The sequence below is a fragment of the Schistocerca cancellata genome, chromosome 1, assembly GCF_023864275.1.
Source record: "Schistocerca cancellata isolate TAMUIC-IGC-003103 chromosome 1, iqSchCanc2.1, whole genome shotgun sequence".
NCBI lineage: Eukaryota > Metazoa > Arthropoda > Insecta > Orthoptera > Acrididae > Schistocerca > Schistocerca cancellata.
Window position 1 is genome coordinate 347429716 of NC_064626.1, and position 18492 is coordinate 347448207.

At 44.8% G+C, this 18492-nt stretch overlaps 1 protein-coding gene across 1 annotated transcript in view; it reads left to right on the forward strand.

The window, feature by feature from the left end:
- The first annotated feature begins 316 nt into the window (after positions 1 to 316).
- Positions 317 to 18492, forward strand: part of LOC126173628 (adenylyl cyclase-associated protein 1) — a 195173-nt gene continuing 176997 nt past the window's right edge. The window contains exon 1 of the mRNA XM_049920971.1: positions 317 to 1448. Within this exon, the coding sequence (XP_049776928.1) occupies positions 509 to 1448 (940 nt within the window). The 5' untranslated portion in view covers positions 317 to 508. The remainder of the gene's footprint in view (positions 1449 to 18492) is intronic.

Consider the following 18492-nt stretch of genomic DNA (forward strand, 5'->3'; position numbering starts at 1 on the left):
TCCTCCCCGAACGTGCCGTGCCCTGCCGCGTTGCGTCCGTAATGGCGCGCTACTGACACACAGGGGCGCGCCTCCCGTTGTGTGGCTATTGGGCGACTACCGTCACGCCTGCTTGCTTCGACTGTGGCGTTTCCGCGAAGCGCCGAGACGCTGCGACCGCAATCGCCTCCGCTGCCGCCGCCGCCCTGTTCCCGGCCGTGCCTGGGCTGCACCGGGCGGCGCGAAGTGGGTCACGAGGCAGCCAGCACTCCCATTGATAACGGCTGCGGCTGTTGTCGGCGACGCTGCTGACCCGCACGGCCGGTGTCGTGTCGCGCACCGTCTCTAGTGAACACTCCGCACAATGCGCGTCGCGACACAGCTAGTGTACGTATCGTCGGGTAGGTGACTTCCGCCTCCGTTTTTCGGCCGGCTCCGTCGCGCATCAGGACTACTGAGCGTCTCCGAGCCGCTAGCGTCCAAGTTTGTTTCTCTGCACGAGGTAGGTCCGTCAAAGTAGAGGTGTACCATGTTCAAAAACTGCTGTGGTTGCAAGAGCAATCCGGCGAAGAAGCAGAAATGCGCGGAAAATGAGATGGACGTGTACAAACCGGACGAGACGAAGGAGAGTATACAGAACAACAAGGTGTCCGACGTGAAGGAGCCGCGGCCTATAGAAATAAAGGCGGAAGATGTCGACGGGGTAACGGAATTGCCGGCGAAATCGGCCGTCATAGCGGATGGCAAGTCGCCTAAATCGGACAAAGTGAAACAGGAAGGCGTCAAGATACAGACCGACGGCGTCTCGGCGCCGGAGAGGAAGAAGTCGCTGTTGCCCGAGATCAAAGCAGCCCCAGAGCAGCCGGCGCCGGAAGAGGGTGCCAGGAATGTAAAGCGACCGAGCGACGCGAAGCGCGCCAGCGACGCCAGGAGTCCGGAGCCGCCTGGCGGCGCGGGCGAGGCCGAGGCGAACCCGGGAGCAGGCAGGGAGGCGAAGACCGAGGAAGAAGAGCAGCACGCCAAGCAGGCCAAGGACACACCTGGCGAGGCGAAGGACGGCCAGGAGGGGGAGCGGCACAAGGCCGAGGAGCCTTCCGAGGTGGGCGGCGCCGGAGGCGGCGCCGCCCCTGGCGGTGGCGGCGGCGACGACGACGACGACGAGGAAGAGGAGCCGCTGGACGAGACGGAGGCGGCGGCGCTGCGCGCCATGGTGCCGACGCCGCACCCGGCCAAGCGGTCAGGTTCCGTGCCCGGGCTGGGCGCCATCCCGCAGTGGCTGTCGCAGGAGGACGACGAGGTGTTCGAGGGCGGCGGCGAGCCGCCCGCCACGCCGGTGGGCCGCGACGAGCTGGCGCTGCGCAGGCACCGCTTCTTCTCCGACCTGCTGGGCGCCGCGAAGGCCAGCGTCGAGCACCGTGTTCGCTTCGACCCGCTGGGCCCCACCGTCGCCGGGCCCGCGCCGCAAGCCGGTCAGTCCCCGCCCTCACGCCTCGCTTCCCTCTGATTCCAGTAAATCTCTCACCACTTGGTTGTCGTGTACTTTCGGATGTTCAGTCTAGCTGCCGATTCCATTTTTATGCACGATATTTCGACGAGCAGCCCATTCGTCTTCTTCAGGGCCTGTGAGTTGTGTTATGCATACTCGCTAGCAGTCGGGGGTCCAGGCACCGACTACCGAGTACGCGTAACACAGTTCGGAGCACCTGAGGACGACGACGATGATGATGACGACGACGACGACGACTATGGCGACTTGGTCGGTCTTCGAAATATAGTGCGGAAATACCGACTGAATCCCCGCCAGTACACCACTGATTTGTTAAAAAAAGCCACGTAATGTCTTGGAGATCAAGTGATTGACATATGTTCAGATAACAGATTGCAGCTGGGTGATGTGTTCGACAACCAAGGTTGTTGAAGACAACACACGCCTGCATTCCCGTAAGTTATCAGAACTTTCTATAGCGTCTCTCTCCTAAGAGTCGTCATGCGCCTTTTTCCTGGTGCTTCGGCAGATATTTACAATTTCGTTTTTGCAGTGTCTAGGTGGAGTCAGTCCAAACAAATGCTGTTCATCGTGTCTTTCGTACCGCGGAAAGCGTAAGATTGTTTCCAGTTACGAGCAAAATGATTTTTTAAAGCGGAATTTCACGCGTCCTTCAATAGAGTGGCTCCAAATTATGCTAGTGCGATATTCGTTTTATTGATCTGTATTAACAGGGGCACTAAAACACGAAGAATAACAACCAGCACTACAGCAGCGGCTGGGCAGCGCTGATACTACACGGCGGTAGCAGTGCCGACCACGGCGATGCTGTCGCTGCTGGAATATTGTTTATTCTTCATTTATTGTCCCTGTTAATGCATACCGATAAAACGAATATCGCACTAGCATAATTTGGGGCCACTCTATCGAAGGACGCGTAAAAATCCGCTTTAAAAAATCGTATTGCTCGTGGCTGAAAACAAACCAACGCTTTCCACCCTAGAAATGACATGATGAACAACATTCGTTTGGACTGACTCCACCTAGACACTGCAAAAACGAAACTACAAATATCTGTCGAAACAACAGAGTAAATGGGTCCGACTACCCATAGGAGAGAGACCCTGTATTGTCCGGTATAAACAAGTTCGATTTACTTGATCTTTTATTATGTTATATTTTATACGACTACACAGTGCCATGACGATTCCACAATGCCATGATCGGTTTCGAACAGCTAATGATCATCTTCAGTTTGTCAGTATATAAACATCTGCCGAACTAGATACTCTTTTCGCAAATATTGACATGGATGAGTATACACACACAGTATTGCACTCCATCTACAAAACGTCCCTTCAGTGATGTTGACAACGCAACGGAAACTGCTTGCAGCATATGCCTATAGATATTAGTTTCTTCTTTTTTGTCATTGTCAGATTTCATAGATTATAGAACGATTCTTTGTTTCCTGTTTTTATCTACTGCCAGTTCGAAAATGACCTCTGACTGGTCGAACTGGCTACGTCATTGCCAGATGTTCATGTCATTGTGTGAGCACCTATTGTTCCTGGTAAAGTTCATTTGGTTGTGTGACACTCTCATATTTTAAAATCCAACATTTCTGCCGATACTGCTTTTAACCTCCTTCGGGTGGACTATATGTCGTCGTCCTGATGAGAGCCACCTACAGTATTCGCGCGCGCACACACACACACACACACACGCACACGCACACGCACACGCACACACACACACACACACACACACACACACACACACACACACACACACACACACACACACACACGGGGTTTCTACATAACGGTGCGGTAGTGTTGCAGACGCAGTGTCCTAGTCCGAAAACTGTTTAAATGCTGCTCTCCGCAGTAAACACAAACAAGTCTCCTCATGTCTGTACGATTACTACAATCTACATTCACTTCAAACTGCTTGTTGTAGCCGCCCCCCTCTCCCCCTCCAACTCTTCCCTTCATTACCATATTACATTGGTGGGCCAAAGCATTATGACTATTTGCTTAATAGTGTAAGCTCGCCTCTGAAACGCAGTGCACCAGTGATTGTACGTAGCGTGGATTCGACAAGTCCTTAGTAGTTTTCCGGAGGTAGTGGCTTCAAATGTCTACGCAGTCACAAAGAACCCATAGATTACGGACCGATGGCGCGGAGCAGACATCCTATGGCGTCCCAAGTGTCTTCCATTGGCTTCAGATGGATGGATTGGTAACCAGGACATCAACGTGGGTTCAATATAATGCTCCTCAAATCACTGTAACACGATTATGTCCATGAGACACGGAAGATGTCATCATCGTTGGGGAATCATGCATGAAAGGGATGCAGATGTCCGCAATATCGTCCACGTAGTCGAGAGCTGTCCTGATGCCTTCGATTATCCTACAACCATAGATTCCATTGAAGCCCAGGTGGACGTCCCCCACAGCATAAAGCTTTCCACAGCAGCCTGCGTCCGTGACACGGTTGATATTTCGAGAAGCCTGTAGCCTGGATGACAGCATATGCGGACACGACCATCGAGCTGGTATGGCAAGAAACGGGACTCAGCGGACAAGATGACGTGTTTCCATTGACCTGCGGTCCAATGTCAATGATCCGGCACCCACTGCAGTCGTAGTGAACGGTGTCGTTGAGTCAACATCGGAATATGCAGAGACCCATTTCAACAATATGCGCTGAATGGTGTGCTCCGAAAGAGTTGTGTTCGCACCAGGATTGTATTCTGCCGTCAGATCGCCGCCTATCCTGCTCTACAGATCGGGCAAGCCAGAGCGCTCCTTGTTCTGTAATGAGGCGTCAACGTGCTGTTCCTTGTCGCCTATCCTCGCGGTTTCACCGTTCTTCAACCACTTTCCATTGATGCTGACGATAGCAGCATGCGAACAGCCGCCGACCAGTTTCACGGTTTTCGAGAAGCTCAATTCTCAGGCGCCGGGCATAACATTTCTCAAAGTCGTTTTTGTCAGTAGATTTCCCCATCGTCACTAGAATGATTCCCCATTTTCTCTGCTACACCTAGGCCTATACGGTATAGTTTCCTCACAACGTCACGTATCCACAACACGAGCGGCATTCAGTCTCGCGGCGGGTAGTGTCCATATTTTTGGTTCATCGTTTGGGTCTGGATTCTAATGATTTGAAAACAGTGAAATATTCAAGCATTTATGACCTAAAACGTATAGACCTTAAAAATGAAATATGACTTGTAAGCTTACTTAAAAATATTCTTGATTTGCTTTATGCACCATGTCGTACAAAATTCATTTTTGAACAAATTGTGAGCGAAGTGCTTGGTCGTTGCATTGTTTAACACCTTTAACTAGCACTTATTTTTGAAATTTCTGCATGCGTCTGACAAAAACACAAAGTGGAAACAATAAAGCCTATCCAAACAATGAAACTATGTTTTTACTGCTGCACACCACATGTTTCAAGTATTCCACATAAGTTAACACGTCCTGTCTATCTTCAACTTCTGCAGAGTTACAATGGATCAAAAGGTGCGTTTTCAGGTGTTTCATTTTCAAAGATCTGCGATTGTCGCTGAGGATGGTTTTGTATCTGGAAAAGCCGGCCGCGGTGGCCGAGCGGTTCTAAGCGCTCAGTCCGGAACCGCGCAGCTGCTACGGTCGCAGGTTCGAATCCTGCCACGGGCATGGATGTGTGTGATGTCCTTAGGTTAGTTAGGTTTTAGTAGTTCTAAGTCTAGGGGACTGATGACCTCAGATGTTGAGTCCCATAGTGCTCAGAGCCATTTGAACCATTTTTTTTGTATCTGGAAAAACTCCACGTCACAGGACGTAACAGGAGCGTATTTGAACGCGTCGAGGCCACTGCAGGTCAGATTGGTTCATTGTCGTCAAATGCTGTGGCATTCTCAGAAAGACTGTCACTAATTTTGCACGTTGTCGAATGTCATGATTCTTCGCAATTTGTTGTTCACTTTGTCAGTTCCACGACCACGAGCTCCATCCAACTCATTTTGCGCATGTTGCATAGTTGAGTACTTGCAGGTTTCAATAGTGTGATGGATTTTGATACTACTGAAAATATGCCGTTGATATATGCCAAGTTTCCAGACAAGGTGTCTGTAAAAGACCACTTTCGCTGTTTTGGTAGCAATGGATTAATCACATTTAAGCCTCACAAAAGAATGTCTTTATTTTGGTGAAGTAATACTAAGCAGGACCAAGTCGAGAACCCTATCGTCTAAGAACAGGTTATAGGGGGTGAGGCAACGAAGGTGCTTGTTTCGTAAATTTTTCCATCCGTAGCGGAGCTTTCACATAGTTTTTCTTGTCACAGGAAATTAAATTGTCCACATCAGGGTTATTTGATCGCATCTCTTCTGAAGCTCTGTGTAACACATGTGCAAGGCGAATGAAGTACACCGCACTCGGTTAGAGTATCTGAAGTCCCTTGCTGCTTTAGCCATTTATAAAGCACCATCTGTTACTAGCAGCAAAACCTTCTCTCTCTTCAGACCCATCTGGCCTCAATAGCTTCAGAGAGTTGTCAAACAAAATGGCAATAGTCGAGTTGTTTACTCTTGAGAGAGAGTCGCACGCTAGAATGCACATTTCTGCAGGCCCGTCAACTATTAGAATACCAATATCATTTGCAGCATAGCGCCTACACACATCGATGGTTTCATCTCTGGGCCTTTGGGCCAGCCACAGTAATTCATATTTTGTTGAGCACGCCCTCGTAGCACACGAGGAACTCGATGTTTTGTGTACTTCCCAAGAACTGTCTCATGCGCGGATTCCTTAGCTTCTCCTATGAGATGATTGTACTCTCGAAGACGGACCTGCCCGTTCAAAATAACAGCGTTCGTCTGCTGTCATTTTCTGCACTTCTCTTCACACAGCTGCTGCGTTTGATGATATTACAGTGTTCTTGCATGTTAAAGCGCATTTGTGAACTAACTTCTCATAATTTTGAAAATATTTACTCATCAGTGCTGAAGAATCTCTCTCCAAAATCACAAACGAAACCTCGCAACTTCATGCTATTGGGGCACTTTACTTTCCGCATGAACCAGGCTGAGTTTGTATTCAAACTGAATAGTGTGACTACGCTAGCGATGTTTGCTACGTCGGAATCTGTTTTTATTCGCTGAGCGTTGTGTTGCTCTCGCGCAACAATATCTTACGTCAGCGAACCGATCAGCGTGTTAAGCTGCTTGTCTACTGTAGTCCTGACAAATAGTCTTTTAGTAATTTTGTGCACTTGGGACAGTATAACATGAAACATTGTTTTTTGAGCAACATTTTCATGTTTTTCTTCTTGTGTTTTTAAAGATACGACAAATATAAGCATTTTTGGCAAAAGCTGGCCGAAATATGAAGTGATATGCGAAAATTGGCCGAAATGTGACCTATTAAAATGGTTCAAATGGCTCTGAGGATATGGGACTTAACCTCTGAGGTCATCAGTCCCCTAGAACTTAGAACTACTTAAACCTAACTAACCTAAGGACATCACACACATCCATGCCCGAGGCAGGATTCGAACCTGCGACCGTAGCGGTCGCGCGGTTCCAGACTGAAGCGCCTAGAACCGCTCGGCTACATCGGCCGGCTGTGACCTATTACTAAACAAGTAAATATATTTTTATATGGACAATTAAAATATATTTTTCTACAGTATAATACCTAGACTTGTGCATACATTGTTGTAAAATTCATTTGTAAATTAAAAAAAAAATAGTTGTCATTAAAATCCGGGCCCTACTCATCAGTGTGGATATTTCTTGATGTCACAAGATGTGCCCTGTCAGCTTATCCTTTCTTTTAGTCAAGTAGTGCCATATTCGTAGATTTCCCTCCATGATTCGGTTGACTAGAGTGAATGAAAAAATATAATGCGTTCGATGATCACACCAACATCAACAGTAGGCTGAAGGCATCTTTTACATAGCTGTTCTTAGTGGCAAGCATTGGTAATTTCTTTCTGCAACAATGAGAAGTGAGGCTGCGACGTTCAAGTGCAAGAAAAAGGTGTGTGTGTGTGTGTGTGTGTGTGTGTGTGTGACGAAAAATGTAATTTCTTCAAATAATGACTTGTTTTGTGCTTCGATGGATTGTCATCTTCAAAAATTTGCGTCTGTGGTAGATGAATCATTAGTGACATAGGGCGGCAAGTGTCTTGTTCCCATGCGTATCCATTCTTCAGAAAAGACTATCTGAATACTGTGATACTGTTTGCAGTAGTAAACGGAAGTTAAGTTCCTTGCGGGAGTCATAAATCCATCTTATTACCGGAAATATTACGAGGAGTGACTCATCAGATTACCCTACTTTCCTCCAGCCTTCAGCAGTTCATACTTGATGCACTGCCACTGTCCTCTTCGCCGTGAGACGTTGACTTCGGTGATACGGGGCCACTCTATATACTGGGTGCATGACGTACAACGGTTTTCGTACAGTCTGGTTTCAGTTGCCCTACAGCAACTTGACAAGTTTTTGAGCAGTGAAATCCGTGAACTTGACGGTTCGTGTCTCGGTTTTGTGTTAATCTACATTATCGCACCTTGTGTTCCCCAATTTACGCCGAATAAAATGGCAGTATCTGGAATAGATCGGGTAGATAATTGGACACGGCGGTCCATTCTTTCTGAAATTGTGATTCGCTGTTATTCTACGAAATCATTTACACACAGACGTTTCTGTGACAGTTCACATTAGTATCAACTTTCTCATATAAAGGATACTAACATCAAATCATCACAGTGTTCCGTTTACCAAGTGAACAGTTTTACCTTCATAATATGGCATTTCTGTCATTTTGTACATTCTCTATACGTATTCAAAATAGTTGCTCTTTCTCTACTGCAAGTAAAACGAAGGGAAGAATCTACCACGAAGATGATTTAAGGAGACAAATGAGGAGATTAAAAATTTGTAATTATTGTTCAATAGCGTGACAGCCACAGTTGTATTTGAAGATAGGTTCTCAAGTAACATAAAAAAGATTTAGTACGAAGCACTTATTTTTCCAAAAATTGTTCCGTGAGTTGCCCTTGACCATCCTCAAAACCACTAAGCTGCCAGCAGTAATCATGAATTAGGTTCGCAGGGCCAGCATCTAAATTTTTCTTCCTGTTAGAAACTCTGGCGCGCCCTAGCGTTCAGTAATCTGCTGACTTTGACCCAACAGTGCGTACCATACAGGCCAGTGGTCGCCAAAGTGCAGGCCGTGGGCCGTACGCTGTCCGAATCAAATACTCGTGCGGCCCGCGGTTCTCAGTTACATTTTGTAATAAGTTAATGTGGAAACGCGCGACCGCTACGGTCGCAGGTTCGAATCCTGCCTTGGCCATGGATGTGTATGATGTCCTGAGGTTAGTCAGGTTTAAGTAATTCTAAGTTCTAGGGGACTGATGACCTCAGAAGTTAAGTCCCATAGTGCTCAGAGCCATTTGAACCATCTGTAATAATGTGCTTGTAGGTAACAGTCAGATCCAAAAATGTCAACTATCGTTAAGAGCTTAATTTTTCCTGTTCATTAATACACAAAAATACTTATAGAAAAGATATCTTAATATATGCTTAATTTTAGTAGGCGTAGATGAATTCGTCCGTGAACTAAGTTGGACGCGTACCTCAGAATAGAGAGATAAGTAGCGTATCCACTGCGGGGCTAGAGGGTGTGAGAGGGGGGGGAGTCTTATTATTTGTCTTCCAGCACTGACAAATGAACATGCGCGACTCGTACCGATCAGCTGCTATGGTAAAAATTTCATGCGGAAGTCACATGGATTTGTGAAAGAACGTTATAGAGACGGTCATTTTCAAGTGCAGTAGATATTTGTAGCAAGGAATATGAAATTAAATTAAGGCTGTTGTAATATAATGCAATGAGTAGAAGAAAAAGGATATTAGACACATTTAGGAAACAGTTTTGATCGTGTATCATATTGCATAATGGATTTAAATTTAAGTACAGTTACTCTTGTCAATCAGTTAAACTTCCTATCACACGGACAACGCAACTACACTTCGTCAGGCAATTACAGTGTCACAACTTTTGATATCGACATTGACGAGGCATTAATGTCAGCGCGAAAATTAGAGAAAGAAAGAAACGTAGAAAGCATCCAGCTACATGTTTCTGTGAAATAAGTCATACACTATACGATCAAAAGTATCCGGACACCTGACTGAAAATGACTTAAAAGTTCGTGGCGTCCTCCATCGGTAATGCTGGAATTCACCCTTATCCTTGATGACAGCTTCCACTATCGCAGGCATACTTTCAGTCAGTCAGGTTTCTTCGGGAATGGCAACCCATTCTTCACGGAGTGCTGCACTGAGGAGAGGTATCGACGCCGGTCGCTGAGGCCTGACACGAAGTCGGCGTTCCAAAACACCCCAACGATGTTGTATAGGATTCAGGTTAGCACTCTATGCAGGCCAGTCCATTGCAGGGATGTTACTGTCGTGTAACCACTCCGCCACAGGCCGTGCATCATGAATAGGTGCTCGATCGCGTTGAAAGACGCAATCGCCATCCCCGAATTGCTCTTCAACAGTGGGAAGCAAGAAGCTGCTTAAAACATCACTGCAGGCTTGTGCTGTTTTGGTGCCACGCAAAACAACAAGGGGTGCGAGCCCCCTCCGTGAAAAACGCGACCACACCATAACACCACCGCCTCCGAATTTTTACTGTTGATACTACACACGCTGGCAGATGACGTTCACCGGGCATTCGCCATACCCACACCCTACCATCGGATCGCCATATTGTGTACCGTGATTCGTCACTCCATACAAAGTTTTTTCACTGTTCAGTCGGCCAATGTTTACGCTCCTTACACCAAGCGAGGCGTCGTTTGGCATTTACCAGCGTGATGTGTGGCTTCTGGGCAGCCGCTCGACCATGAAATCCAAGTTTTCTCACCTACCGCATAACTGTCATAGTACTTGCCGGGATCCTGATGCAGTTTGGAATTCCTGTGTGGTGGTTTCAACTGTCGGCGGTCTCTGTCAGTCAACAGACGAGGCCGGCCTCTACGCTTTTGTGCTGTACGTGTTTCTTCACGTTTCCACTTCACTATCACATTGGAAACAGTGGCCCTAGGGATGTTTAGGCTTGTGGAAATCTCGCGTACAGACGTGTGACAAAAGTGACACCTAATCACCTGACCACGTTCGAAATTCTCGATTTCCACGGAGCGCCCCATTCTGCTCTCTCACGATGTATAATGACTACTGAGGTCGCTGATATGGATTACCTGGCAGAAGGTGTCAGCACAATGCACCTAATATGAAAAACGTATGTTTTTAGGGGTGTCCGGATACTTTTGATCACCTACACTTCTCTGTTCATACTACGATCATACAGTGATTCAAGTTTGTTTCCTTCAGTCGATTACTCGCTTCTCGGGCCAAGTGTTATATCACCCGTGGGACAATTTCAGATTCGTGTCAAACGTTTTGGGAGGCACTTTGGTTATGTATGTGCCATTGACTACCAGTAAAAATGTTTTGAACTTCATGCTTATTCCAGTGAATATTTATTGAAAATTTGCATGACGCTAGCTCGTCGTAAGTTTTAACAACACACATAGGAGTTTGGGAGTGGTTGTTTCTATTATTTTTGTTGTTGTTTTTGTCGCGGCGGCGGCGGTGGTGGTCTTCGTTCCGAAGAATGGTTTGATGCAGCTCTTCCCACTAATCTGTCCTGTGCAATCCTCTTCATCTGTGCATAACCGTTGCAACCCACATCCATCTGAACCTGCTTACTGTAGTCAAGCCTTGGTCTCTCTCCCTGTCGTTTACCCCCCTCCCTCACTTCTCTCCATTACCAAACTGACCGATCCTTGATGCCTGCGGATGTGTCCTGTTAACCATACCCTCCGTTTATTCAAGTTGTGAGGTAAATTTCTCATCAGTTCAGTTGTATAAAGTGGCATATTATAGTCATAAGTTATCACATCTAGCCATCTAATCTTCGTTCTTCTGTAGGACCACTTTTTAAAATCTTCTGTTCTCTTCTGGATTTTTTATCGTCTATATTTCACGGCCGTACATGTCTACTCCCACACAGATACCTTCAGAATAAACACTTAAAATTATATTAGATGTTAACAAATTTCCGTTTTTCGGAAATGGACTTATGACCTAAGATGTTGAGTCCCATAGTGCTCAGAGCCATTTTTCGGAAATGTTTTTCGTGCTATTGCCAGCCTGCATTTTATGTCCTTTCTAATTCAGCCATCATCTGCCATTTTGCTACTCAAATAGCAATACAGTACTTGTCTACTATTCTTAGTGTCTCATATTGTGATGTAATTCGACTACATTATTATAACGTCTTAGTTTTACTTTAGTTGATATTCATAATGTCTTCTCTCTTAAAGAGACAACCCGTTCCGTTGAAACAGCTCTTTCAAGTCCTGAGCTGTCTCTGGCAGAATTAAAATCTCATCGGAAAATGTGCAAAAATTTTATTTCTTCTCTCTGAACTTTAGTTCCGCTTCCAAGTTTGTCGTTGGTTTCCTTTACTGCTTAATGTAAGCATAGTTTGAATATGTCACAACCTCGTCTCACGTCTTCTCAACTACGGCTTCCCTTTCATGTCCTTATACTCTTGAGATGGCAGTTGGTTACTGTACAAAGTGTAGATGTCTTTCGCTTCCTGTTTATCATCCCCGTTATTTTCATAAAAGTAGAGACCGTTCTTCAGGCAGTAGTGTCAAAAGCTTTGTCTGAATGAACAAATGCAGTAAAAGGAGGTTTGCCTTCCTTCACTCTGTCTTCTAAGATAACTCGCAGGGCTAGAGTATTGCCACGCGTGTGGTTGTATTTCTCCCGGGAGAAAACTGATATACTCAGAGGTCGGCTTCTACCAACCCTGCAATAATCACTGCCAGTATATTAAAAAAAGAATGTAGTAACTGTGATGTTCCAAAATTCCTGTAACGTCTCATGGTCATCTCATTGTGCGTTTATAACAGGCGTAGAGGTGTCGATTGCTAAGCAAGATTACGAGATAGAGTAACTCTGCACACGTCTGAAATATAATGGTTAATAGACACTTCCATAATTGAATTTATTTTTCTTTTTCCTTGTATCTGAATCCCAGCTAAATTTCTTACAAAGACATCGGCTACTGCCTGTTGCTATGCTAAATCCCATCGATTAATTATTTACCGTGGATATGACGCTAAATCCCCATTTACTCCAATTGCCGACGTGTGCTAGGTGCATGCTGTGTAGATGTCGCTGTCTGTCAAACGGCCTCTTCAGATGTAATTAATGTTACTTGGCTCCGTTCGGATGTCCCTTGCGCCTCAAAGAATCAATTTCTCTGTGTTGACCCCATCATTCTCAATACATACTACCGGAGTGAAGTTCACATTCCTTAGTAATTGGGCCAATTCTGAGGGTCGTGCTCCATTCCGTTTGATAAAGACAACATTCGTTATTGTTCTGTACATATCAATCTATCGTGAGATATTTATTGTTACCACGCCAGGTGGCGCTGGGTAAGACCCTAGGCCGACTGTTCCAAAACCAGTACTGCCATCCAGTTTTGAAGTTTCCGCGGTGTCCCTATACCGCGTAAGGCGAATTCCGGGATGGTTCCTTTGAAAAGTACAATGCAGATATCCTCCTCCAATTCAGCTTGTTCTGCATTTGTAATGACCTCCTCTTCAACGAAACATAAAACCCTAATCTCCCTTCCTTTTTTCTACGTTTAGTGCTGATATACTGCCAGTTGCAACGTGAGATTCGAAAATCAATCAGCATGTGATTGCGCGGAACAGGAGACTGTTAATGAGCAACACATTTTCTTTTTCATTTTGTTTTCAATTTTCTCAGAACAAGAATTTGTATATTGCTGAAGTTTTTCGATTATTTGAAAAGGTTTCAGACATCTGTTACTTGTTTACATATCGTCATCAGTGCAGATATTCTTGCATTTTGCCGAGTACATATTCCGAAAGTCGTGAACATTAGATCAAGTGATTTCGTCTCCTCTTGAAAGATCTCTACCATACTTTAAGTAGGACGCCGCTACATCGAGCATGAGAACTGCAAGCGTCCTACGTATAGCCGAGATCTTGAGCATTACGTGTTCAGCAAACTGATAAGCAGCCTTGGCATACCGTCTTTCACTTAGAAAACAGACACATGCAACAGGTCTCCAAGTCCTCCATTGATCGAGAGGGGACTTGCATTATAAGGCTGTCAGTACGTTAATGGAATATGTGTAAAAGCAATAAATATATTTGCTTCACACTGTGTAACGTCCTGATCATGAGTAGTATTACCTTGTCTTAATAAAAATCACGTACTTTTTTAAATACTATATTTCTTAAATAGCGTCGTATGATCTGTCGTGTCGTGTCGTATCATGTCAGTTTATTTGCCTGAGTAATGTAAAGGCAATCGCGGAAGGTGGGTGTATACGGTTGGCTCATATCTTAGCATCTGGATCACTGACACGTCTTTTCGTTTAGCTATGAAAATGTTCTGATAGCGAAGTTGTACACTTTCTAAAAAGTGGGATATACTGCTAACCGTAAGAAAGCTGCTAAAGACAAAGGCTAATGTTCTATGTGTTGTAAATAGTTCACTAGCAGTGAAATGGTACGGGATTTGAAGCTAACCCCCACATTGTGAATGAGTTCGGTCAAAACTAATATAAGAACTACAATTTCTTCAAAATTACTGCAGATGTCAGGATAATATTTCACATAATGCCGTGTCCGAATTTGCTGACGTGGGTAATTAGACATCTTGGTGTGCGAAAGATGAGATACTATCTTTCTTATGCAGTAGCCACTTCCCTACACAACGTACGCGGCCTGACGAACATTTCACTCCGAAGATTTTCTTTAAGATGTGGAATACGAAGTATGTATAACGACTTTTATCGTCTTCAAAGCAAAGTACGTATCTGTAGAACCCTCCCAGTGCCCGGCTACATTTGAACTATATGAGAAACGTTTGAACGGGTTTCGTTTCCGCTGTAAAGCGTTAACTACGTATGTTCGCTTATTTAATTATGTTCACCTAGTCACATTTTCGCGTTCCTCCGTTTTTTCGTTGTTAATTAGCGGAATGCACTTCGTTAGTAGTGGTAGGGTAACGCGAGACTTGTTCTAATCAGCGCTTGTGTTTCGATTCGAGTGTGGTATTCACAGAATGCTATATACTCTAGTCAAATACGTAATGGGAGAGTTAGCGAGCATGTGTCCTTACTGTGTGAAGGAATTTATTTATGTGCACGGAATAAAGCTGCATTCTGTCTTGCTTCTGTGGACTGGTGACATTAGATACATTTTACAGAGATACACAGAGCAGTTTGGACTGTATTGAAGATTCGGAAAGTAGCGTATCTTTAGTTGTGAATGAGATGCCGTGTTAGGTGCAGAGCCGAGAGAAAATCTGAAATTTCAGTTTTTCTGCCTTTGTGTGTTAGCGTAATTTGGATACTATTACCAGCACAGCAGCGCTAGAACTTTGATATTTGTTATTAAAACGCTCATAGCATAACGATATCAGTTTTCACCGCCCAATCTCTCTCTATATTTGTAGGGTTCCGGACTTCAATCGGTAAAAACAGAAGCTTTATAGGATCTTTCTGTTGAAATTCATGTCACGTGCTAAGGTCTTCAGCCTTGACGGTGTAAAAAATGGAAGCTTCTAAGTAAGTGTAGGCAAAAGATACGGCCATTTATGTCACATTTTTATATTCGAAAGCTCACTCATCTTCTTGACGTAAAAGTCATGAACTTTGGCAAGAAGCGAAGTTTCATAGTACAGTCAAAGAAAAAAAAATCCGAAAATAATTTGTAATTACATCACATGAAAAAATTGTCGTTTGTTATCGGACTAATAAGAACTGTATGTTAAGAACACTTTTTCTGTGGAATGGTTTGACATATCAAGTTTTAATTTATGTCATATACTGAGGCCTATTCCTTCGGTGGTGTAAAGAAGTTAAGCAATTTAAATCAATGCAGTGAAGAGATACGGCCGTTTATGTTATATATTCACTGATTCTAAGCTACAGGATACTTTCCGTTGACGAGGAATTGGGCAAGAAGCAAGGTTTCACGACACAAGTAATTGTTAATTTGTAATTATGTCGAATCGTGCAATATCCAGATTTGTGGTGCGTACGGATGTGAGAGTCTGAAGTTGGACTGCGTGGGAACGTGATGGCGAACATCCGACGATTCCGTATGACCACCACAAGGGAGGACCGCCGTACTGCGCACCAGGAACGTCGTACCCACTGTACATCTGCGCCTGCCATCCGAAAACAAGCAATCGACTCCAAGCAACACCGTGCGCCATTCCGCATCATTGGGCGAGGACTACCAACAGACGGAGTATAAGAATTACCGCCCATGCGTGGGCTGCCATTAACAGCACAACACAAACGGCTGCGTCTGGAGTGGTGCGATGACCGAGAAGTGAGAAATGCTGAAGAGTGGTGACGGATTGTGTTCAGCAACGAATCTCGGTTCTGCGTTAGATCGGATGACCATCGTCGGCCGGCACGCGGCGACCTGAGGGATGGTTCCATTCTTAACACGGATTTTGAGAGACACAGCAGTGTTATCCCTGGCGTCATGTTGTGGAAAGCCATCTGGTATGCCTTCAGGTCACGGCTGGTAATGGTTGAGGGACTCTGATGGCACAGCGCTACGTCGCAGACGTCTTGCGTCCTCATTTTACCTCGCATGTTACTGGATCGTGGTGCCATTTTTCAACAGTACAGTGCTCGTCCGCACATGCACGTGTCTTTATGAACTGTCTGTGTGATGTTGAGGCACTCAAGATTCCCAAACCTGCCTCTAATACAACTAGTGTAGGACCAGCTTGGACATAAACAGCGTCCCAGTGTTAATGTCCTGGATATCAAGGACCAGTTGCAATAGTTGTGGGCCAGCTTGCCTCAGGAGAGGATAGAACGGCTTTGTGACACCCTTCTCAACCAAATCATTTCATGCATAGAGGCCAGAGCGGGTGCAGCGTCAGACTTGAAGTTTCATTTCGTTTCCTCCTCCCTTTGTAGGCACTTCACTTTGTCAGGCAGTGTACGTTACTTCACTTTCTTTTAATAGCCATTTTTGATTGGTAGTATCCACAAGGGAAAGAAATAGCCCACGGATGCTAAAGATTTACTTTACTGCGAAGCTCACCACCGTGCCTCTTACAGGATGCTGCATCTTGTTTCATAAGGAGGAAATGGGAATTAGCAATACGCTTGATGGCACTTAGTTAAATATTTTACTTTGTAGAAATTTCGTGAATTTTATTGCCTTATACAATACCAGGAAAATAGTCTTCCGTGCATTTTATTGCAGAATTACGATAAAACGACCAATGTTTTTTTTATTCGTTTCCACTCCTTTGTTTTTGATGGCCTTTCGTAGCAGCATTTCTCCGTAAACGAACACCATTTGTTTTAAAGTTCTTTGAACAGCTCGGTATAACCTTCTAACATTTACTCAATTATATCCGATTTCAACTGCTTCTAACAGGAGGCACAGACTTAATTTACGTAATGGAGAACAATATTTGCTCCGCGCCTTCAACAGATAGTCTTTCCCCCCTCCCCCCTCCTCTCTCTCTCTTTCTCTCTCTCTCTCTCTCTCTCTCTCTCTCTCTCTCTCTCACACACACACACACACACACACACACACACACACACACACACACACACACACACACACAGAGAGAGAGAGAGAGAGAGAGAGAGAGAGAGAGAGAGAGAGAGAGAGTTATTTTCTTTTACTATCATCGTTAGTCGAGACTTGGTAAAATGGCACCTGTAGCACTGTTTCTAAATTAATGAGTTGTGCATATTTGTTATACAGAACAGGCTGTGGCTCTATTGAATCTGGCGTTATTTTAAGAACTAATGTAACAGATTTTCCAGAAAATGTCTAAGTAGAAATGTTTCTTTTTCCGCATTCCGCATTTTCTATAGGTGTTGAGGCTTTCCCCAAATTTAATTGACATGCGTTTCCGTTTTTGTGTTGATTTCTCTGTAACCCCTGTTGTAGGCTGAGGCACAACAATCCGTTTCTGGTCTTTTGGGGATGCGATGTCTTATAACTGTTTCCAGTGAACATAGCAAAACTATTAAAAACAGGTGAAAATGTTATGGGAACATTTCCTTTACAGTCTCTCAATTTTTAGCAGTACGAAATACTTTCTTTGGTCGTTTATGTACGAGACTAAAATATCGAATGTGCGCCAATTTCCCTGTAGAAGCACATATAGAATATCTCCCCAATGGAACTCCTCGCAACAATACGTATGGAAATCATGATTACGTACGCCAGGAAGATCGTAGTTTCATGCTCTTTGAATAGCACACCGTCAGCCTTTCGGAACTGTAGTGCCGTTGTTATTCAGTTTTGTAGCTCGCAGATCGGGGTCTAGTCGTTAGGGTAGCTGTCTCTAAATAGGGGAGGCCTGGGTTCGATTCCCAAATGGATCGATTTTCTTCGCTCTGGGACTGGATGTTTGTGTTATCATCGTCGTCGTCGTCGCGCAAGTCGTCGAAGTCACGTCAAACAGGACGACGTGCAACACGCGGCCCAACGCCTCAGATCGGGTCTCCAGGCCGATAATGCCACACGATCATTTCATTTTTGCAGTACGAGTGGGGAAATACGTGTTACGATTTGATAGGATGTGCAAGCGAAATTCTTGGATTGGAATCCGTTGCTTGCTACGAACTTCAGAATTGACGTGCATTTGACACATTTTCCTTTTGTACGATTCATTCACTGTGCACTGCAGGTAAAGATGATCTGCAAAGGGAAAACTGTCATTGAAGGGTCATGTTTTGCTTAATAAAGAGACAGTACTCTGCTTCACAAGCTTTTGTCGGCGATATTTATAATTGCATGTGGTGAACCGTAACCGCTCCCACAGCATTGGAAGCGAAGCATTAATTTGACTAGGCAAAGACGAGAGAAGGATTCTATCACCGCACTGAAGGAACAA